The sequence below is a fragment of the Phascolarctos cinereus genome, unplaced genomic scaffold (genome assembly GCF_003287225.1).
Source record: "Phascolarctos cinereus isolate Bilbo 61053 unplaced genomic scaffold, phaCin_HiC Scaffold_2;HRSCAF=192, whole genome shotgun sequence".
Taxonomy (NCBI): domain Eukaryota; kingdom Metazoa; phylum Chordata; class Mammalia; order Diprotodontia; family Phascolarctidae; genus Phascolarctos; species Phascolarctos cinereus.
The window spans coordinates 381,018,315-381,042,923 of record NW_027555625.1 but is presented as its reverse complement, the minus strand read 5'-3'; the positions used below and the strand labels follow the sequence as shown (position 1 = coordinate 381,042,923).

Genomic DNA, 24,609 nt, shown 5'->3' with positions numbered 1-24,609 from the left:
CATAGCATCTATCTCCTAGGGTTGTTGTGAGAATAAACTGAGATAAATAATAGCTAACATTTATATAGTGCTTACTATGTGTCAGGACTGTGCTAAGCACTTTACAATTATTATCTAATTTTATCCTCACAACAAAACATTAAAGCACATATAAGTACTATTATTATTAATAACACATCATCCTTAAAGATGGCTACTACACTATGTTGATATAATGACAAAGTCATTAGTACTCATTTCTCCCAAGATGTCCCTATGAGTCTATTTCTGTGGAGGTTAGCTGGGGATAATTCTGAATCCAGGAATCTTAAAATGGAAGGATCCTTGAAAATTATCCAATAGAGAGGTTCTTAGCCTCAGGTCCATGGACTCCCAAGGGATCAACAAGTAGATTTCAATGGAGTCCATGAACTTGGGTGAGAAAATATTCACTTTTTGCTTTTATTTTATTTATTCAGTTACTTTTTGGTGAAGCAACTAGGGTTAAGTGACTTGCCCAGGGTCACACAGCTAGTAAGTGTTAAGTGCCTCAGGCTGGATTTGAACTCAGATCCTCCTGATTCCATGGGTGGTGCTATATCCACTGTGCCACCTAGCTGCCCCCCACTTCTTTTTTTTTTAAACTAACATTTGGTTTCCTTTGCAATCCAATGCATTTTATGAGGAATCCACAGGCTTCTCCAGACTGCCAAGAGGTATGTGACAAAAAAGGTTAAGAGCGCCTGAATTACAGTCTAGACTATCCCCACTTTTACAATGTTGGCATTCCCTGTGGAGGGATACTTGAACACTGATCAGTTTCAGCTTCTTCCTGTAATATTAAGATGCATTGCTGTTGTCTAACTAACAATGTCAGTTGTGTCTAACTCTTTGTGACTCCATTTGGGTTTTTCTTGGCAAAGATACTGGAATGGTTTGCCCTTTCTTTCTCCAGTTCAATTTACAGATGAGAAAACTGAGGCATGTAGGGTTAAGTGACTAGTCCAGGGTAACACAGCTAGTAAGTGTCTGAGGTCAGAAGAGCTGGATGCTACTGAAAATGACTCAACAACAAACTTGAGATGGCATGAGTGAAAAGGGCAACACACACCGTGGTGTTATTTCCCTAAAGGGGAATATCGATGCATAATAACTATATTATTTAAGATCAGCTTCCCTTTAAGAAAGCATTGCTATTTTGTGATATCTCGATCCTTCTGAAGATAATTACAATAATTAAATGATCAGTGTGGTTTACATGCTAAAAAAATTTCTGGACTGATACTAAAATTTAGATCATTATAAGTTAGTCCTGGTAAACAGTAGGCATGGGAGGGCGATATAAATAATATTTTCTTCTATCCTCATGAGTATACTTTCACCAACTGTAGGTGTTTTCACTCTGATGGTTACTTTACATGCTAGGCTAATTTTGATCTTGGTCAGTGGGTTTCAGTGGGATTTGTGGAGAAGTATAACAGGCAAAAATAATTCTATGTGCTAAAATGTCGGGAAGAGAAATCAAGATTTCCCAGAGTATGAGCTAGGAGTGTTCATGGCAAGTTCTCAGATGCCTTGAAGGAAATGTCAGCTTTTGTGCTAAGAGGTCCCAAGAGAGCCAGTAAGAGGATGTTTAAATGCACTTTATCTTCATTTAAGTGAAGAGGCTGAATTTAGACATTTTCATTGCAACAGGGGTGAATTTCTACTCGTGATGCTGAATGAATTTTCTAAGATCAACTCTATCAGAGGCTTCCAAAATTTCAGATAAACTAGGATGATGTGGCATGGTTGTCTTTAGAGATGGTTCCACATTTTATCACAGAAAATCTGAACTTTATAGGGTTCAACTCAAAAACTGATGCATCACATCTTCAAGAAAAAAACCCAATATAAAATCATATGATTATATCAATGCATACAGAGCTTTGCTAAAATATAACACCTATGCTTCCTGTATTTTTAATAGGAAAGAGCTTGTATTTTTAAAAACTAGAGGAATAGAAGGATTTTTCCTAAACACAATAAAAAATATGTAAAACCAATGTGTGTAGTGGAAAAACATTTTTCCCATTACAAAATAGGGCAGGACTATGTACTCTACAATACTATTACATTTTTTTTTTAAAGAAATGCTAGCTGGGGGCAGCTAGGTGGCACAGTGGATAAAGCGCCGGTCCTGAAGTCAGGAGGACCTGAGTTCAAATCTGGCCATGGACCAAACACTTGATACTTACTAGCTGTGTGACCCTGGGCAAATCACTTAACCCCAACTGCCTTAAAAAAAAAGTTAAAAAAAAAGAAATGCTAGCTAGTACAATAAGACAAGAAAAACAAATATAAGGAATAGGCATAGTCATAGAAAAGGTTAAAACATCTGCTATAGAGATATTAAAGTATGTTCAGAAAACTCCAGTGATTCCACAAAAACCAATAATCAAGATAATAAATGTTATTAGCAAGGTATTAAAGATTAGAGCTAGAAGGGAAGTCAAATCTCCCCCCCTCATTTTATAGATGAAGAAACTGAGGCACAGGTAGGTTATGTGACATGTCCAGAGTTATACAGATGTCTGCTGGAGGACTTGAATCTCTCTCTTCCTCACTCCAGGTCTAATATCCTATTCATGGTGTCATACTACCTCTCCGACAGAAGGAACTGATACTATTTGTAAGTCTTCAAGCAGAGACCAGACAATCATTTGTCACGTTTGTCTCAGGAGGATCTCATTTTTTGTATGGGTTGGATTAGCTGGCTTGCAAGGTCCCTTCCAACTCTCAAATTCTGATTTTGTGAAACCTATAAAAATCATCAATATTTCTATATAGTTTTCAAAAACCCCCAGAAGAAAAAGAAAATAATTATAAAAATCCCATTAAGGAAATTATTTTGATAGAATATAACAATTTAACAGAAATAAAGGGAGAGTTAAATAATTGGAGTGATTATCTCATAGACATATTATAATTATAAAGATGGCAATGCTACTTAAAGTATAGATTTAATGGAATATCAATCATATAGTATCCTATTGGTATATTGTTTTAGGTGTTGTAGATGCAGATACGAATAACAAAGCAATCCCTTCTCACAAGGAGCATACATTTGAATGAGAAAGGTATTAAAGAGAATAATAATTTGGTACTAGATAAATAAAGGAAATTGGAACACTGAGATATTAAAGGTAATAATAAAAGACAGATATCAAACCGACACTAAGGTGGCCTGAACCAGATTAAAATAGAGTTGGGAAATATTTAACAAAATAAACAAAAATACAAAACCCCCCACAGATAATGTTAATTGGTGGTTTTCTAAATTATATGTCCCATAGGATCCTTATGTACTGGTTTAGTAGCCCTATTTAAGTTTGACACCACTGATCCAGGAGAACCAAAGGTATAAAATAGGCTGGTATTTGATATCTCCAAGATCACAAAACATTGGGGAGGGGAGCCATTCATTAGACAGTTAACAACAATTTAGAAAATTGTATAGCAGTTGGGTAAGAAATAGGATATCATATATATAACATACATATATATCTAATCATATAGTATAAGAAATGATTAGATCATATACTGCAATAAATTCCAAGTGGATAAATGGCCTAAATATAAGAAATGCAATAACATTTAGGAAAAATGGAATCCATCACAATTGTGGGCTAAGGAAAAATACTTATCTGTCAAAAAAAACAGAAGGAAATGTATGAGAAAATAGCTGGATTTGGTTATATGAAAATAAAGTTTGTGTATAGCAAAGAGCAATTGGTCATTTAGAATAAAAAGGGGGTAAAGCAGCCTGGGGAAAAAATCTTTTCCACAAATATTTCTGATAAAAATGACATCCAGAATTTACAAGACATTGTCACAAATTTACAGGACAGTAATATCCATTTTTCAAGAGATAAGTGGATATGACCTGGAAGTTCTTGAAAGAAAAAAAAAATCAATACTTACCTGAGAACTGTTTAAACTCTATAATGAACAAAGTAAATATTAATACAACTCTGAGGTGTTACTTACTAGGAATTACTTATTAATAATTACTTATTAGCAAAGGTAGTTAGAAGGTGAAACCTCATGCTGACAGGTTTTTGGAGAAATAAGCAGGCTATTCTGTGCTGGTGGGGCTGTGAACTGATACAATCTTTTCCCAGAACAATTTAGGACTATTCGATAAAAGCCACAAAGCTGTTCTTACCTTTTGGTCTTATGATTCTCCTATCAGGGCTATATCCTAAGAACTATTTTGACAGGAGGGAAATGCTATTTGTATAAAAATATTCTTTGTGGCTTTTTTCATTATAGCAAAAAACTTAGAAACTTCCCTTGTGTGCAAAAATCAAGGAATGACAATAAATTATGGTATATGAATATAGTGGAATATGATTTCCTAGTAAGAAATAGCAAATATGAAAGATACAAATCAATATAAAGATGTAGAGGATGTGATGTGGAACAAAGGAAGAACTTTGTATGGTACCTGCTGACCATATATAAATATTTTAAAAAGCAATGAAATCTGGACAAGCACCCAGAAGGAAAAAGAGTTTCTGACTTCTCTTTTTATTTCCTTTCTCACTAATGTCTCCTGCACAACCAACTGTTTGGTCCTCTTGGCCAAGGTCATTCATGACAACTTTGACATTGTGGAAGGACTCATGGTATGTATAAAACAGGGCGATGACAACTGAGCCCCTTTGTTTTTCTATTTCCTAGATTTCTCAGTTACACAGTACAGCCCATCTTACAACCAAATAAGCTACATGGATTCTATATCTTTGTGAAAGTTAAGATATACATCTCTACCTACATGCCCCACTGGCAGCTCAGACTCAAACTGTTCAATACTGAGCTGATTGCCTTCCCTACTAAACCTATCCCTCTACCCAACTTTCCACTTTGTGTTGGTAGCACCATCATTCTCCCTGTGAACCAGAGTCAGAACCTCAGAATCTCTTCTTCCCTTCTCCAGGCCTCTAGCTCACCAGCTGTGAACCAGGAAGACACCGCAAGGTTTCCTCCTCTCTCCCAGGGCCAAGCTTCTGCCACAAGGGTCCTGTACTTCTCCCACTTCACTGCTATCTCTCCCTACCTCCACCCCCCTCCCCAGCCCTCCAGCCTTGTCTCTACTCAGATCTTGATGGTCATTATTGAGCCCTACCTGCAGACTACTCCACCTTATTTCAACTGAATTTGTCCAGAGCCAGAGTCTCTAATTAGGGCCTCTCTAGAGAAAATCTGCCTATTATTATTTTGTGCATAATCTCAGTAGGCAGTTACCTCTGGGAATGCTATAGCCAGTAAACAGGGAATAGAGGTAACACCATATTGTCACAAACATTACAAAATAATTTCTTTCAAGGCATGTACTCTGATGGTGAAAGGGACTTTTACTCAAAAGCTATCTCAAATAGCACTCCATGTAAGTAAATGCAAAATTTATGTGATTTTTTAAAAAAAATGGGCCTTGGACCACATCAACCTGTTTCAGACATACACTCTAAGCAGGGTCAATCTGGGTCATTCCTGAGATTGGAGACAGCTACTTGTGATTCAGATGGTAGAAGAGTAGGTCTTGACCAGGGTGAGATGTGAGTCAGGCCTTGACTAGGCTGAGTAATTACACAGCCTGGCTCCTTCTCTAAAAAGTGACACATGGTAAGACAGAAAGTCCAACTGGCTTTCTGCCCCTTCTACACCCTCTGTTGGAAAGGTAATTTGTCTTCCCTGATCTCTGGCCTCAGAGTTCCAGGGCAGAGATAAACTTCACTCCAAATTCCCAGCACTGTCTTCAGCAAGCAAGGGTTCATGCTCTCTGGGAAGTCCTACCTGGTCCCTGTCTCCCCCAAATGGTGCCTGGACACAGATGGAAATCTTTTTGATTCATTAGGGTAGCAACTGCCTCCACCCTCAAAAACCGCAACCTGTTGACTATATGCTTTTCTTTCATCTGACTTGAGCTCATCAAAGGCAATGGTGATATGGATGTCATGGCGCCCAGACATCCATCAGAGGTTCCTTGCACTGAATAGGGTTGGGATAGAAAGAGACAAGAAAATAAACCAGAAATTCTGAGAACTGGAGGAGTGTGTGTGTGTGTGTGTGTGTGTGTAAGACTCTTTGTGAGTGCAAATGCATCCTGAGACACTAGCTGTGTGATCCTGGGCAAGTCATTTAACCATGTTTGCCTCAGTTTCTTATCTATATAGTGAGCTGGAGAAGGAAATGGCAAACCACTGTAGTCTTTGCCAAGAAAACCCCAAAAGGGGTCATAAAGAGTCAGGCAAAATACATACATGCACACACACACATATATGACACACACATACATACACATACATATATACATACATCATGTATATACACATATACGTATACACACATATATTACCAGAATATTTATGGGGTCCTGTTTTAGAGATATTCTGGTAGCTCTTTTCTCTTATTAGCTGGTTCTAAAATGTGCAAATTTAAGATGCAGGAACATTAAATGATTTGTGGTTTAAAAAACACATTATTTTTCTTGATAAGAGACAGTGTCATGTAGTGTAAAGAGTACTGATCTTGCAGTTAGGTGAAAGCTAGGTTCTAATCCTGTCTCTGACATTACTAGCTGTGTGACCATGAGCAAATCCCTTACTTCTCTCAGTTTCCTCATTTACAAAATTTGGGAGGATTCAGTGATCTCTAAGATTCCTTCCAAATCTAAATCTATTATCCCAAGATAGTCCCACCTATTAGGGATGCCTTGAAGACAGTTATTTTATAAGGCAAGAGGACTCACTAGATAATGTTGCAGGTCCCTTCTTAACCTAAGAATCTATGATTTCTCAATCTACTAGCTCCTTTGTGAAGCCCTTCCTGATTGCCCAGGTAAAAATGACTTCTTCCTCCTTAAATGTCTTCTACATATTACCCAGATTTCTCTTTTGCTCTTTATATATTTCTCCTTCCTCTCCCACTAATTAGGCTAAAAGCCCCTTGGCAGTAGGGCTTATATCATGTCTATCTTTGCATCCTCAGCACCAAGCAAAGGGACAAGTACACAGTAAGTGTAAGTAATATTGCTGTTTTCTGGACGCTTGGATTGTAGAGCTTGCTTCAGTTAAACACGCACTTTGCCTGGCTTTTCCTGTAGACTTCCTCTCCTATATCAGTGGCCTACTGCAGTGACTGTGATCACAATTCATGCCCATTCCATGAACACAGATTTCCCTTCCAATTCAAGGCTGCTTGTTCCTTCAATTACCGAAAGCCCAGGTGGACCCTTGATACTGGTGGAGACAGCTGATGTGGAAAACACCCAGAGGTAGTTTCTGCAGCTGCAAGCTTGATCATAATTAGAGAAAGCCAACTGGGGAACAGGCTTGAGGAGGAGCAACCATTCCATATGCATATAAGCTGCCTGTTTAGGTTGTGTTAGCAGCTCATCTGCTGTCCAAAGAGATGGGAATGAGGCCTTTAGACTAGAATCTAAGTCACTAGCCAGGCCTGTTTTTAACCCTTGATTTGCATTTGTAGAAAACATCCCAGTCAAGTCTCTGTCTGCTTGACTAGGTGAAAAAAAAACCCTAATGTCTGATATATAACTAAGAAAAAAAGTTACTCGTCCCTTTAATCAACTCCTTCACTTACAATAACACCTGCTTAAGGGACCACTGGTGTTCAGGGACCAACGTCTAATTGCCTGATTTTTACAAGAACAATTTCATTTCCCTGAGGAGATATGCATTTTGAACTTGTATGATGAGCCCATCTGCATAAGGTAACTATGGGAGGCCTAGCAAGTGCAGTAAAGTGATTAACTTCAGAATGGGGTGGTAGTTAAAAATGGATTGTTATGTTTGCTGATGGTAAAGGACTTATTATCGTGATAATACTTGTATAGTATTTGGCCATTTGCAATTGCTTGAGAGGCAGCATATGATAGTACGGAGGAACCTTAAGAGTTGGAGGTCCTGGGTTCAAATTCCTACCTCTGAAGCTTACTTCATCCTGGCAAAGTCAGATGGTCTTCCTGGGCTTCTGTTTCCTCATTTGTAAAATGAGGTGATTATACTAGATGAGGTCCCTTTTAGCTCTAAACCTGTTATCCTACGGACAACGTTGGGATGTAGGCAGGATAAATGTTACCTCCATCTCACACATGAGGAAACTAAGGTTCAAAAATTCTAATTATTCTGAGCAACATCACAAGGCAGGGAAAGTGTCAGGGCCGCGACTAGATGAGTCTCAGCCTTTTGGTTTAAGGCCAGCTCTGAAACTGATATGGCAGAACCTTGACTTGAACCCAAACCACCAGCATCCTCAACTAATTTTTTTTTGTTTTTCTTGCATTTAATTTGTAGGACAATGAGTCTGATCATCGATCATAAGAAAGGGAGCTTAAAAGGAAGAAACAGATGGTGAGGCAGTCCAGCTCTGCATTTGGAGACTGCTGTATGCCATAGGTGCTTTATAAATGCATGTTGGTGTGACTGACAAGAATCAGCTTTCATATCAAAAACCTATTAGGGACAATGGCAAAAAAGAAAACTAAGAAGAAAGTGGAAGAACTGCAAGATAAAGAAGAATATGAGCCAGAAAAGATCCTTGACCATCGACTGGTGAAGGGCCGTGTACAGTACCTTGTAAAGTGGAAAGGCCACTTGCAGAAAGAGAGTTCCTGGGAACCAGTGGAGAACCTAGAGTGCTCTGAACTCATTGAAGAGTTCTTGAGATCCCAGATAGCTGACGAGACAGATGAACCTAAGGAAGGCAGAAGTAAAGCTAGCTTGCGTAACCGAGGCACGAGACAGGAGAGCAGATCGAAAAGCAAGCAAGAAAAGTCCAAAAAGCCACAGGATATGGCCCAAGAGTTGGAGGCAGAGAAGATTATTGATGCTGAAAAAACCGATGGGGGCTGAAGTTGTTGGTGAAATGGAAAAACAGTGATAAAGCTGACTTTGTTCCTGCCAAAGAGGCCAATATCAAGTGGCCCCAGCTGGTCATTAGCTTCTACGAGGAGAGGCTGAGTTGGAAATAGCCAGTGGACTAGAGTGGTAACCAGAACTACTTCTATCTTCAGCCAGCCTCTAGGTTGCTGGGTCAGTGGATTTGAAACAGATGAGGGGAGAAGAGGCTATGTTTGTTTTGAGGCCACAGAGCTGGCTTGAGATGTCCTTAGACAAAGGATCTGGTGCTTTGCTTGTGTCCTGTGACATCCCAAGTACATTAAACAGTTTTGGGCTGAATAAGTTTGCATGCTCATGCCAAGTGAGGGAGAAAGTGATTTAGGCAGGGATTTTTTGTACTTTGCTGAGTGGCAAAGAATCTTCCTTGAAGAGCAAAACTTGTAGAGTTAAGTGTGTGGGAGACCAAAAAATGACTACAACTTCTCTAAGATCTTCTACATAGTGTTGTTAACTCTTCATTTTTATCCCACAGCATTGTGTCAACTTTGACTCTTACTGATGTTATCATTTAGAGGTGTTGGGGAAGGGAAAGGTGAAGAGATAGGGTCATTTTTTTGTTGTTGTTAAAATGGGTGAGAAGTCAAAGTCCAGAAGTTTAACTTTAAAAAAAAAATCACTGGCAATATAAATGAGCACTACAAAAAAAACCCTGTTTTTTTTTTTCAATTGTGTCCTACTCTTCATGACCCCATTTGGAGTTTTCTTGGCAAAAATAATGGAGTGGTTTGCCATTTCTTTCTCTAGGTCATTTCACAGATGAGAAGACTGAGGCAAATAAGGTTAAGTGACTTGCCCAGGTTCATATAGCTTACTAGCTTACTTACACAACTTACTAGTGTCTGAGGCCAGATTTGAACTTGCCAAGATGAGTTTTCCTGCATCCAAGCCCAGCACTCTATTCACTGTACCACCTAGCTGCCCCAGCAAAAGACTGTATGAAGCTCCTAAGGTATGAATTGCCTAAACCTGGTGCATTCCTGCTAGAATTACTTCAGGCTGGTTGGAGACAGAATTATTTTAGGACTTGAGACATGGTAGGAGAGAGAAGCACAGATAGGCCAGTCTGTTGTTTAGCTCAAGATGCTGATTTTTTTTTTTTTAAGTATAAAAGCACTTTACTGCCTCTTCCTCTCTTCATTCACTTTCTCACACCCTAGGATGTCTCAAAGAGTTCGAGGTAGAAACTGTAAGAAATGATGGCGATTAGGGAACAGGCCCCGAATATCCCGGAGGTGGGTCAGAGTAAGGAACTAGTTGGTGGGGCTGGCAGAAGCAGAGAAGGGGAGAAGAGGCTGGGGGGACTTTGGCTCTGGTTTCTGCTTCCTGCTCTCCTTAGCTATCAGCTCCTGGGTCATTTGATCCTCCGTCTGCACCCTTTTGGCTTGCTGCTGCATCTGCCTCCAGACTCTCTGTTGCCCAAGCCACATTTGGTGCTACGGGTGTACAGAGCCAGGTCTGTGCTATCCTTGGCCCTGTCTCCTCCCTTTGAGCTGCTTTCACCTCTTCAGTTCCTGGGTTTTCCAGGTGCCTTACTTCTCTTTCAACCAAATGCCGCCCAAGCCTCTGTGACCACTCCCTGACTGCTCCAGGTCCCCTGTGGCTGATGGTTGCCCCCCCTGCCATTAGCCGCCAGCACCATCTCTTCTACCCCAGCTTCTCTTTGGTGCCTCTCCGATGCCCGTTGTTGCTTATTCTGCAGGGTTCTCTTCTGCTAATAGTGGCCTTTTACCTGGTCCTCCCTGAAGACACTCTTCATCTCCATCTTCTTCTGGCCTCTATCTCTTGCTACTCTGCTCTACCTGGCAGCCCAGTGTTCCCTCTAACACCAAGGTGATGGCAACACTGAGCTGGGCAGAGGGATACGAGTAACAGAATGCTGGGAGTAGGCAGAGCTGGGCTGCAGGAGAGGAAGCAAACCCCAGTCCCTGCCCTTGAAAAGCTAAGCTAGGGGCTTTAGCCAACTCCCAACAACAGTTCTTCAGGTGACTCACTACCTGGCCTTAAGTCAAAAGGGTTTGGGGGCCAAAGGGTAACCCTCCCTACTCCCTACCAGAGAGCAGACCCTCAGCTACAGGCAATGGTTGGCCTTCCCTCAGTGACAGCAGCAAGCCTGGAGACACAGGCAAAGGACAGGGTCAGAAGGGGGTTGTGGTGGGGCACTGCACTGGTGCTGGGCTCTAGGCAAGAGTCCCATTTTCACCTGTCATCTGGGTGAGTTTTGTGAGGGAAGGCAGCGAAGGAGAGTCACTGGTTTGAAGGAAGTAGAGCACCAAGAAAATCAATTCATAATTTACTCAGAAGGGGGCCATTCCCTGCCAGTGCTCCTCCCTGAACCAAACAGCACCTGATATAGACCAGAGGTCATACCAGCCCATCCAGGTCACAGCAGAGATTCAGGAACCCTGAATTATATAAAGCCAGTCTGTTACTGAAGGAGACATCCCCACGAAGACCGGTGGGCCCATGGCACAACTGGACCACTGGGTGATAAGCTGAAGTCCAGACACTGTGCACCCCTGGGGACTCGGGCTCTGAGAACAGACTGGACAAGTTCCCACACTGCCAGCCCCTCCCCCTCCTCCCCTTTCAGGCCTCCCCCAAACCCCCTTCTCCCACCTCTTCCTGGATGGGTAAAACCAGGAGCAAGGACTGTGGGGAGGCTCAGATGCCAGGGCAGAGTCAGGGGTTGAAGGTGCTAGGAAGGAGGTGAAGGTTTCAGAGTCTTGGGGAGAAGCAAGGGCAGGGTCCAAAGCTTGAAGTGGTGGGGGGGTGCGGTGTGTGCTACTGTGGTCCCATTCAGTAAGAGGTCAAGATCACACCCGTGACCATCAAAGCCATTTGCAGAGGGGCCAAAGGGGCTGAGGACACAGCACGGGGAGAACTCATCGAAGACCTCCTGTCAGCGTCTGGTCATGCCCTCGAGGCTGAGCACAAAGCTCCTGATGCTCCACCAGCTTCCCCATCTAGGCCTCACATCTGGAGCCTCCGTCAGGGCCCAGGGCCGTGGCTGAGCGGAGAGCTGGGGTCTGGACTTCCTTCCGGTCGTGAAGCCCACGGCTGACGGTCACTGGGAGCGGGGCGGGGCCAAGGCTCCTGGGCACCCGGTCTCCCGTTTCAATAACAGCGAACACGCCCCTGCCGTCGTCTGTGATGATGCCGGCCCCAGGCCCAAAGCCCCGGAAGTATTCAGAGCCGGGTGGGAGTCAGGCCACGGGCAAGGCCGCAGACGAGCCCACGCCATGCACGCCACGGTCGTAGCTCGAAGTTGTTCACGCCGCGGCTCTTCTGGTCTTGAGGTCGGCGTTCGGGCAGGGCCGATTGGCATTGTCTGATGCCAGAGGCAGCGCCCGAAGCCTCCGCGCGACAAAACCTCCACGTCCAGCTCCGTCAAGATATGGTCACCGCTCCAGAACCGCCCAGGACACAACTTCCGCCACAACCGGAAGTAGCTCACCCGCAGGTCGAGATATCTGAACACACTTCCGGCACTTTGGAGGACCTGGGAATCGTCAGGTGTCAGCCCTGGACTCAGGCTGCATGGGGTCTCCAGCGCCATACTTCCTTATCTAATCTGCTTGCGGTGACGCGATTGGCCAGCTCTGGGCGGTGCCTGTCGTTGATTGGCCCTGACTGAATATGAATATTCATGACACGTCTGAGAGGCCGGGAAGGCTGCCTCGTAGCACCAAGCTGGAGTCTCCTGCCAGGTGTGAGCTCTCAGCTCTGCTGTGGCAGAAGTCACCAGCGAGGCCCCTGCGGGGAAGGGAGTGGGGTAGGGGGAACACTGCCTCCTCGAGCCAAAATGCTAACTCCTGAAACTCCCATCTCTTCAAAAACTTGTTTTAATCCACAGCTTGCCTAGCCAACCAGTGATATGGATGTGGGTCCCATATTGTTAGGGAAGGTAATTTTTGAAGCCTGTTTTGTTTTTTAAATCTGAAACTACTGTCGATGGGGTTCTAACACTGATAGCGAAAGTTTAATCTGATCAACACAGGGCTGAAAGCTTTAGAACGCTACTGGAAAACAGCAAACGTTTAGGCAGTGATTCACTTGAAGAAGAAAAAAAGCCTGGCAAAATTGAATTTCTTTAAAAAATCCTTGAAATAACCTTGTAGCTCAAATATTTGGTGTCTTGAATCATGAGACTCACTAATTCTATCTATATTGGCACTATACAAGAACGCATTGCAAAAACAAACATTTTTTCAAAGCATTTTTTTTTAGGTTTCTATGAAAGATCTGATTAAATGTAAAATAGAATATTTTAAAATTTTACTCTGTACGGGATGTCCTGAGGGTTAATTGAACATACATTAAGTTCAGTTTCCTCCACCTTCCGTAATTGCACCATCTTACATAATAACTTTGTTCGGAATGATCAGCTTGAAGCTCATAAGATCCTTCTTAATCGTGGCACAAAGTTCAGATCTTATAACACTATCCACCTTCCCTCTGTCCCTCCAGCTATCCTTTTAAGGCAGGAAAGTGAAAGAGCAGAGCAGAGTTTAGAAATACTTTTACCATGAGACACAAGGAGTCTCCTGCTTAAAGCCCAGCTAACCAAACTTAAATTAACTAGGCTTCCTTCCTTATCCCCTAAATTATGGTTAATTGAGATTTCACTAGAACCACAGAAGAGGTTTTTCCCTTGTCCACTGTCAGTCACGTTCACACAACCTGGAATATAATAGAAGAGAAGTAAAAAATGTCCTGTTATGAGACCCCTACCTAATATGTTAAGAATAAGAGAATTTCTATCAGAAAAGCAAGTTAGCAAATAATTGAAATTATAATAAAACTCAAGGTGAAGTCAACCTAAAATTTTAAGGCAAGCCCTATAAAATGGGAAGGAAGTAGGTAGGAAAATATGGTATAGAGGAAAGAGCACTGCATATGAAGTTGTAGGCACTGGGTTCAAGTTCTGCTACTACTTGTATAATGTTGGGCAAGTCACTTCAACTCTTCGACCTCAGTTTCCTTATCTGTAAAATGAGGGATTTGGACTAGACGGTCTCTAAGGAACATTTTTCTCTACGGAAGGTCATTGTATAAATTGAAGCAAAAGAGTTGGTTGAATTTTTAAAGGAGGGATTCTTGACTTTAATGAAAGGGGTTCTTAACTTTTTGTGTCCTGGACCCTGTTGACAATGTGGTGAAGCCTATGGGCCCCTTTTCAGAATATATATTTTTTTAATAATGGAAGGACATGCTAAATTTCTGTTAGACATTAGAGAGAATAAAAATGTGATTTTTCCTTATCCAAGTTCATGGACCCCCTGCAATCTAGCCATGTACCTTTTAGGGGTATAAAACTCCATGTTTTATAGGGTTAAAGGCTTAAAGTTTCCTGCAGTGACAAAATCTTGTACGGGGAGAGTGGAATGATTTCACATTGGATATTGGTAATAAAAGGACAGAGTAAAATCGCTGTAGCTCCTGCAAAGGTTAAGTTGTTAGATAATTCAGATTTAGAATGAGGGGAAAAAAACACTGTAGGAAATGGAAAATTAAACAAAGATTCTCTCTCTCTCTCTCTCTCTCTCTCTCTCCTCTCTCCTCTCCCTCCCCACCTCTCCTTTCCTCTCCCCTTTCCTCTTTCCCTCTCTACTTTGGAAGTTAATTAAATAAACAGATTTCACTGTACAGTAGTTAACACTGTATTTTTAAAAAGACAAATGACCTGTTTTATGTACTAATTCCCCAGAGGTTGATCCCTAAGCATAAAATACAATCTTAATTATGTTTCCATTATTATCTATTGAATAAAGACATTTTTTGACTTTGCTTGACTGTGAAAACTGAGTGGTACTGCATATTTAAACTTCAGCCACATTTCATTTGTTTTAGGGACTAAATGAATAGCTCATATAATAAATTCATATAATTTACGTAAAGAAAAGAGAGGTAATGTGGTGGAAAGGTCAGAGATCCGGCCTAGGAGTCAAGAAGAGCTGGTTTCAAGTCCTACCTCTAACATAAACTAGCTGTGTGAGTGTGGGTAAACCCCTTAACATCTCTTAACCCTAGGCAGTTCTATAAAACTATATTATAGACTAGTTGCTCATCTGCATTAATGGAGGGAGTTTGCACACTGGAAGGTGACTTCACTGATACAATAAGTGTTCTGATCATTCTCTTCCCCACCCCCAATAAATAAATAAGTAAAAAGAAATGTATACACATAAACAGGTATGTTTCTATTGGCTGATAATACTTTACCTTCTCCATTCTCTAACACTAGACTTTAATATATGTCAGAACAAGACTTTTTCAATTCAATTCATATTCATCTACTTCCATGAATAACATCATGACAGTGTTAAAAGACATCATAATGTTATAGTTTTGGAGCAGGAAGGGAACTCTGAGAGAGTACAACTCTCTCATTGTATAGCTGAGAAAACAGAGGCCCTGTGTGGTTAATTAGGGTGAGAAGCAAAGAAGGCCTAAGGTTTCCACCAGTGGAAATAGCACTTTATTCTTCCCACCTCCCTCATGAGATCATGGATCCAAGTAAGTATACTTACTGAACGTGCCAGTTTCTTCATATGAAAGTGCACTTAATTTCCTACATTTGCTCTGACATTTCCTGGATTTTCCCTTTATCCAGATGGCATCCCACAACTCTGGAACTCTCAGACCAGTCAGCATGGATTTGGTCAATATATTTCAAACACCTAAATTTTCCATAGCTAAATTACTTTGGGAAATGCTGGTTGAGTTCCATTTATGAAGTCACTTAAAAAAAATGTTACCTATTACATTCAAATTCATCTCTTTTTCTCTCTTGATCTTTATAACATTTTCTGGATCACATCATAATCCTTCCGTACTCTTTAAGTCTTACACTGACCTCTAGCCAAAGTAATATGATTCTCACTTGAAATTTCAATGAATTTTTAAAAGACCTTATGTAAGAAAAGCAATACTTGCCTTTTTCCTCCTGATGGGTACCCATAGGCAACTTATGGGTACCAATAAGCAACCCATAGGGCTGCTTAAAACTCTGCCACCAAGTCCTATAGACAAGCTAGTTCAATTCCAAGATGTCAAGGAGAAAGACCATTGTGAGAATTTTCTAAAGATCAACTTCAGCTTTTTATAAACTGGAGGGCCAATGATTATTTAAGTTACTTGTGTACACCAAAGTCCTCAGGCAGAAAAGATTCTGTTGTCAATGGAAAAAGGCTAGTCTAAAAGTGGCACTACATTTGCTTCCACTTATAGGCAACTGTCTTATTGTGAAAGACACAACCTTGGATTGAATCTGTACAGCAGATGTTCATTCAATTAAAACGTGACCAAATGACAAGGGATTGAGGTTAAGGAAAACCTTATCACTGAATCATTCTTTCCATAGTTAACAATTTACTATCCCTTTTCCTAAAAAATGGTCTTCCATTAGCATGACCCAGCTCTTCATTCTGAAACCTCATTACAGGCCTGGAATTCGTGCATTGGAATTACCCTCCTGTCCCTGCTGCCTCTCCCTCTGATTGGTTGTCTCCTTCCCAAACTTCCATTTAAGAAGGAAGCCCCAGGACAGCCATGTCTCATTCCTCTCCAGGATGAACTCAAGATACCCTCTACCATGCTCCCATGTCAGGTACATTTACTCTCCCTCCTACTCCCACTTTTCAGCTTCCTTTTATATATTGTTTTCTCCCATTAGAACGTACGCTCCTTGAAGGCAGCGACTCTCTTTTTGCTGGTACTTGTACTAAGCTCAATGCTTGCTTGGCACATAGTAAGCACTTAATAAATGCTAGTTGACTGACTGAATAATGCCAAATAGAAATGGGTGAGAAAAATGCTCTGGAAGAGGATCCAAAAATTACAATCTCAAATTCAAAATTCTGATGACAACTGATTTCAACAATTAAACATGTACTGTGCGCCAGGTGCAGTGAACCATAGAGGTGAGAAAGCTGACTCCAGAGCCAAGATAAACTGGATTCAAACTCTACCTTTAATACCTACTGACTGTATGATCTGGGCAAGTCACTTAACCTATCAGGGCCCCAAGTCACTCTCTAAGATCATGCTTTTTACTTGGTATCAGTGAACTTAAAAAGAAAACAAAACATTTTGATAACTATATTTCAAAATAATTTTGGTACAATAATGATTTCCTTTGTAATCCTATGTATTTTATTTTATATATTTAAAAACATTATTCTGTTCCCCAATTGCTAAATGGTCAAAGGATATGATCAGGCAGTTTTCAGATGAAGACATCAAAGCCATTTATAGTCATATGAAGAAGTACTCTAAATCACTTTAGATTAGAAGAATTCAAATTAAAACAACTCTGAGGTACCACCTCCCCAGTCGGACTGGCTTATATAACAAAAAAGGAAAATGGTAAATGTTTGAGAGGATGTGGGAAAATTGGGACACTAATGCATTGTTGGTGGAATTGTGAGCTGATCCAACCATTCTGGAGAGCAATTTGGAACTATGCCCAAAGGGCAACCAAACCATGCATACCCTTTGATCTCGCAATGCCACTACTAGGTCTGTATCCCAAAGAGATCATAAAAAGGGAAAAGGACCCACATGTGCAAAAATATTTGTAGTAGCCCTTTTCATGGTGGCAAAATATTGGAAATTGAGGGGATACCTATCAATTGGGCAATGGCTGAACAAGTTGTGGTATATGAATGTAATGGAATACTATTGTGCAATAAGAAATGATGAGCAGGTGGATTCCAGAAAAACTTGGGAAGACTTACATGAACTGATGCAAAGTGAAATGAGTAGAACTAGGAAAACATTGTACACAGTATCAGCAACATTGTGTGATGATCAGTTATGAATGACTCAGCTCTTCTCAGCATACAAGTAAAGTACCCATGATGAAAATGTTGTCTACATCCAGAGAAAGAACTAATGGACTCTGACTGCAGATTGAAGCATACTTTTTTTCACTTGCTTTATTTTTTTATATTTTTTCCCTTTTGATTGTTTCTTTTTCACAACTGTGACTAATATGGAACTATGTTTTACATAATTGCACATGTATAACCTATATCAAAATGCCTACCATTTTTGGAAGAGAGGAGGGAAGGAGAAAAATCTGGAACTCAAAACCTTGTAAAAATGAATGTTAAAAATTGTCTTGACATACAATTGGGAAAAAATTAAATACTATTTAAAAAATAAAAACATTATTCAGAAAAGGGGTCTCTAGGCTTCTCCAGACTGCCAGTGGGGGTCAGACACAAAAAAAAGGTGAAGTCTGAACTAAGGCTATAGGTTGCAGTGCACTTGCTAATTGACATTAATATAGAATGGTTTCTCACTGAAGAGTCCTCATCTCTATCAATGAAATCACAGGTTTGGGCAAAAATAAAAGGGTAAAGTACTGGGGATACAAAGACAAAACACATGAAATAGTCTTTGCCCTCAAGAATCTTGTATGCAACAAAGCAGTGTGAATGTGTGTGTGTGTGTGTGTGTGTGTGTGTGTGTGTGTGTGTGTGTTTGCTGGTGGTCGTGGAAATGGACTCCAGGAAACCGTAATCTCCAAAAACTCAAGAGAAAAACACTCACCACAAATTAACCAGGAAAGGGTGTTCCAGACATTGCATGATCTGAAGTTCCTTGAAGACATTTCTTACTTCATTGCGCTCGACACACTTCTGTTTGTTCATGTACTTCATGGCGTACATCTTCTTGGTATCATTCTTCTGTACAATGCAGACCTGATAGAGCAAATCCGAGTGAGGAATTGATTAAGAGAAACAATATCATGTTGGAGGTAGAGAAGAGAAATATAAAACTCCTCCTTAGTAGTGCTGGCAGGTTTTCCTTGCCCAGCTCATAACTCTGAAAAGTTCCATTTGTTAAGACTTCCAATCAGATCTAAAGAAAAGAAATTTCAGGTCTCCTGAACAGTGTTAATTCAGCATTCGTATTTTCTCAAATTCCTTCCCATTTATTTAATCAGAAATTTTGGTGATTTTTTTTTTAGCAATCTTTGAAACTTTGTAATGTCATTAAAATCTAAACTTTGTCTGAAGTCCCTGCTTACTGAAAAGAGGTATAATGGTTGCTGTGAGCAATATTGTAAATTTCTGTATTCTTCACAACCCAAATGTTATTTCCTCCATGAAGTTTTCCCTGATCCCCTGGATAGTAATAACCTTCTCCCTCCTTGGAAAAAAACACTCTGTTTTGTCTCCTTTTAATGCATTCAGGGATAGGGATGAAGAATGGACCTGTGATTTCATCGATATAGGGAACTCCCAGAGGAGGGAATGACCTTTATCAATGGAGATCAACATCTTCTCTGCAATTTATAGTCTTAGAGCAGACCCGCACTACTAGGCAGTAGGTAGGGGCCAAAATTAAAGTAGGCTCAACTTCTTCCGGCTGTAGATAGGTTAGACTAGAGGCAGACTGCCAGTGGTCAGTTGCCGTGGGTCATGTGGCAAACAGAAGTGTGTGCAATGGCAACCCTACATTTTTTGAGGGCGGCCTGAAATCCTTTGGCAAGCCCCCCTAAGGCTATATGTTGTGCAGATCTATCTTAGAGAGTTGTCTAGATCATTGAGAGGCTAAGTGACTTGCCCAGTACATATAGTCAATATGTGTCTTGTGGGACTTGAGCTCAAGTCTTCCTGACATTGAGATTGGCTCTCTACATACTAAACTCTAGTAGCCTCTTTTAAACCTACTTAACCTTATTATAGTGTATTATAATTATCTCTGGGTCATTTTCTCTACTAGACTCTAATCTCTATGAGGACAGGAACTGTGTCCTTCTTGAACTTTGTACCTCTTCCAGGACCTAGCACAGTGCTCAGCCCACAGCAAATGCTTAATTGAAGTTTGTTGAGTTTTTATTGATTTTGAACAAAATCAGAAAGCCAGATGGGGTTTTTAAGCAGAGAGGAAAAATTTGGTGAAGCCAGACAATGCATGTAAATACCTCTGGCCTACTTTTAAAGGCTGTTTTAACACAGTTTTCCCCTTGGGTCATTTTCCCACATTGTATATAATAAGGTTATCAGGTCTTCAATTTAATATATTCCCAAAGGAGTTCAAGGTGAGTGCCTTTAAAAAAAATTGGCAGATGTGGAAAGATGGTATAGGAATTAGAAGAGGGAAGGATGAGATAGAGGAATTAGTCATTTCATTTTCGATATAAGTGCCCAGGGTACACTATGGCACAAAATGCATTCTAGAATAACTCAAATGAAAGACTGGAAAAAATACCTGCTAAGTACCATGATCCTTAATCAGCAGCCAAAATTCTCTTGATTTTTTGTCGTCACCCACTTTCACTGAGGACTTCATTTCTAACATTCTCTACTGGTTAGTATTTCATTTTTGTAAGGATTACATATAAAAATGTGCGCAAAAAAGAAATATGTGTGCATATCACTGCTGTTAGATTTAGGATTACACATACACAGACACACACACACACACACACACACACACACACACACACACACACACACACACGACTTCTGCTAAAGTACCAAAGAATTTTGTCTGAATGCATTTCCCCCTGAACCATAAAAGTCCTGAAAGTTACCTTGTCATATCAACTATTGCTTGAGCTCCTGACAATAAAACCTGGTTTTTAATTTTTTTTCTTTTTCTTTAGCATAAGGGAGATTCTGTTCTTTTCCTATGTCTACTATATTGCCTCTCTTGCATATCACAACTGCTCGATAAATATTTGTTGAAATGAATTAAGAAAGATTTTATACACTGGAGCCCAATAAGTAGTCTTGATTAATTCCATATGCTTTAGTGATAAGTATTTGTTTAATATCTAGGTATAAGAGACATTCCTTAAATCATAGTCAAAATCTCATATATTACAAGGATGTTCAATTCAATTTGATTTAGCAAGCATTTATTGTAAGTTTACCATGTACATGGGTCTGTACCAGCCACTGAGGATGCAAAGACAAAAAAATATAGTCCTTAACCTCAAGGAGCTTGTGTGTGTTTGTGTGGTTCGTCCTTCCTTCTTGAGGAGGACCATGACATCAGAGAGATGATGACATGACTTGCAACTCTGATTTGAGTGAGGGAGGGCTGTGCAGGGTTACCAGCCTCATTTTCACCTCCAGGGCCATCTGGGTCCAGTGGCCAGATAGTCATCAGGATGACTGGAGACGGCTAAGGATGCAGTGGGAGACCTTGGCTCTTTTAAACTAAGTTTTTTCAGATTCTCATTTTGAGTGAGGCAATGCCCTCAGTGAATAGGCCTCTTTAAGAATTGAGTCAAGGGATGGCCCCTTTAATAATAAAAAAAAAAAATCAAACTGGGAAGGGAAGACCCTCAGGGTTACTGGCCAAAAGTGAAATAGTTACTATTTACATTCACTCAGTGCGAGGGCCCAAAAAATAACCATTAAGTGCTGTTTGGGCGGGGCCAAACCATGAGATCAAGAGTGAATTGGGTTTAAGGCTTGGTCTTTGGGAAAGAAATCTACCCAATAAACTCCTAGTTAACTAGGTAGCTTTCAGCCATCAAAATTTACTGGGAGGGAGGGGAGGATTTTCTGGAGGATCTGAACTCTTTTAAGGAGTCATGTGGTCTGGTTTTAGTGAAGTGCTACATGGGATTGCAGAGAGTGTCTTTTTAATGCTGTGCAGGTGAGTGAGGTTTGTAGCCCTAAATGGTGGGAGCTAAGGGAAGACCTTGAATTTTGGCGGCAGGACCTTTTTTTGAGTAGTTATGGCTGAGGTTGGCTTGTGGTAAGAGTTTTATGATATGTCTCCTCTAAGAGGGAAGGATGCCCAGAGGGTAGAGTGCATTGGGAGGGAGGGGGCACTGGGACCGCTCTGGATTGGTGTCTTCTATTTTTTACTTAAGGAAAGTGCTTTGAAGGAAATTAGACATTCTGCAAGGTAGAAGTGAAGAGGTAGTCTGGCAATCTAGACTTGATATACCTATACATATACACATACATATACAAAATCATAAAATCAGGAGTCTAGTGCATAGGAAACCACTAGTCTCTAGAGTGTTTTCTCTTATGATCTTATCAGTAAATAGTCTGGCTATCTTTGCTGCTTTTGTTTGCTAGCAAAGGGTCAATTCAGTCTTGATTTTTACCTTTCCAAAACTGCCTTTTCCAATGGCACGCAAAATTTCGAAGTGATCAAAGTTGACTGTAAGAAAAACAAAAATGACAACATGGTAAGTGTTTGTTGACTAACCACCTGAGATTTTTTGTGTTACTATATAGTGATTTTTAGAAAAACATGGATAGACTTACATGAAATAACGAACAGCAAAATGAGCAGAACCAAGAGAATGTTGTATACAGCAACAACAATATTGTTTTAAGAACAACTTTGAATGACCAACTCATTTTGACTATTATGAATACCCAAATTAACTACAAAGGACCTATGAAGGAAGATGCTATCTGCATCCAGAAAAAGAATTGATAAATAGAAGTATGTATAGAATGATTTTGCATATATATTTATATTTGTATTTAATGGTAGCCATATCTAGGGTATAGGGGGAAGGAAAAAAAGGGCAAAAAAAGAAATTTACATGATAATTTTATTATATATTTAAAAGGAATACCAAGTTGTACATAATGGATTTGCAGTTTCACATGTAATCTTTTTTAAAAAAATTTTACTGTTATGGAAATGCTTGTTTTACTTCATAAATTAAAAAATCAAATAAATAAAAATTATAAAAAGAGATAAAAGTAAGCAAAGGTTTTTAGACTCAGTTTTCTCTTTATGTGAGGTGTACTGGGAAGCTAGGTGCAAAATACATTTCATCAATGCTTCCTATAATGCCAAACAACATTTCAGTCAGTCAGTCAACATTTATTAAGCACCTACTATTTGCCAGTCACTGTAGTAAGCACTGGGGATACAAGAAAAGCAAAAAGCAATCCTTGCCTTTGAGGAGCTCATGATGTAATGGGGGGAAACAACACACATGGACAACTTCTCTTTTATAAATAGGAACTTTACAATCTTCTGCTACGTCTGTACTTGTTCCTTACAGAGTTATCTGATGTTGTCGCTTGAATGAATTTGTTTTTTCCTAAGTAAGGGGTATATCATCCTTAAGGAAGCAGCACAGAAATGGATGCCTTGTCTTTAAGTATTATTATTTATCTGAAGGCATGTGCATAGTACATGTGACTGGCAGAGAAGGTTTGCTGCAGCACTGGCCCTGAAGTCAGGAGGACATGAGTTCAAATGTGGCCTCAGACCAAACAGTTGACACTTACTAGCTGTGTGATCCTGGGCAAGTCACTCAACCCCAATTGTCTAAAAATTAAAAAAAAATAATTAAAAAGTATAAGGATGGATGAACTCAGTGCTGTTGTGAAATCCACAAAATATTCCAAGACCTGGAAGAAGACCTCTAGTCTATTGAGTAATTATTCAGTGGAGGATTTACAGAAAGACATTGACAAGAAGCATACAGGATGAGGACTTACAGAGGGTCAGTGATCTACACAGAAGGAGGTGATTTTTACCAGCTCTTTTCCATTCAATTGTCATCTCTATTCAGGAGACTCCTAAATCTATACTATCTAGCCCTGCCCTCCCTCTTGAGATTCAATCCTGCATCACCTTCTAGACATTCTATTCTATTCAATTCGACAAGCATTCATTACATTTATTAAATTCCTACTATATACCAAGTATTGTGCTAAGCACCAGAACACAAAGACAAAAACAAAAGTCTCTGTCCTCATAGAGCTTATATTCTGTTGAGGGAAACAGCCCTGATAAATTGAGAGAAACAACATTGATACATATCATAAAAATGTACAATGAAAAATAAATATTATCTATCTGTTATATACAAAATAATTTCTGAGCTTGTAACAAGGACATATCTCCCACCAATGGGGAGTTCAGGAAAAGCTCCATGTATAAGGTGATTCTTGAGTTGAGTCTTGAAGGAAAGCAGGGATTCTGTGAGGCAGAGGGAGGAGAGAGTGCATTTCAGTCTTGGAGACAGCCAGAGCAAAGGCATGGAGTACTGTGTATAGGAAACAGGCAAGGCAGCCCAGGTAGAACTAGACATCTAATGGGCATCTCAAACTCAGTGTGTCCAAAATGGAATTCATTATCTTCTCTTCTAAACACAGGACCCCCTCCAAACTTCCCTAGGACTGTTATGAGCATTACAGTTCTTCCAGCCACTTATATTTAACACCTTGATGTTATCCTGCACTTTTCTCTTTCTTTTACCCTTACATCATTCAGTTGTCAGGTCTTGTCAGTTCTGCCTCCACAACATCTGTTTGCATCCGTCTCCTTTTCTCCATTCTCGTCCACCATTTGGACCATTTCAAGATCCTACTAATTGGACTCTCAGATTCTAGTTTCTTCCCCTCCCTTCACTTCTTTCTCCAACTGTTGCCCAAATGGTCTTTCTAAAGCACAGGTGTGACCAGGTCACTCCCGTATTTAAGAATGTTCAGTGCCCCCCTTTGGATGCTAGGATAAAACACAAACTACTCTGTTTGGCATACAAAGCCCTCCACAATCATGCTCCATCCTGCCTCTCCAGGTTTATTTTCTATTCCTCTTTTTCACAGACTCTACATTCCAGTTAAACCAGCCTACTGGCCATCCTCTGGACTCAACATCCCATCTCCTCCCTCTATTCTTTGGCCTGAGTTGTTCCCCATGACAGGGA

At 40.3% G+C, this 24,609-nt stretch overlaps 1 protein-coding gene and 2 pseudogenes across 1 annotated transcript in view; 1 reads left to right on the top strand and 2 right to left on the bottom strand.

The window, feature by feature from the left end:
- Positions 1 to 24,609, bottom strand: part of STK32A (serine/threonine kinase 32A) — a 166,246-nt gene that overhangs the window by 88,670 nt on the left and 52,967 nt on the right. Inside the window, exons 3-4 of the mRNA XM_020964198.2 lie at positions 22,033 to 22,088; positions 18,501 to 18,652 (exon numbers count right to left, since the gene is read on the bottom strand). Of these exons, the coding sequence (XP_020819857.1) occupies positions 18,501 to 18,652; positions 22,033 to 22,088 (208 nt within the window). The remainder of the gene's footprint in view (positions 1 to 18,500; positions 18,653 to 22,032; positions 22,089 to 24,609) is intronic.
- LOC144455658 (chromobox protein homolog 1 pseudogene) lies at positions 8,454 to 9,013 on the top strand (annotated as a pseudogene).
- On the bottom strand, positions 10,058 to 11,905 carry LOC144455470 (speckle targeted PIP5K1A-regulated poly(A) polymerase-like; annotated as a pseudogene).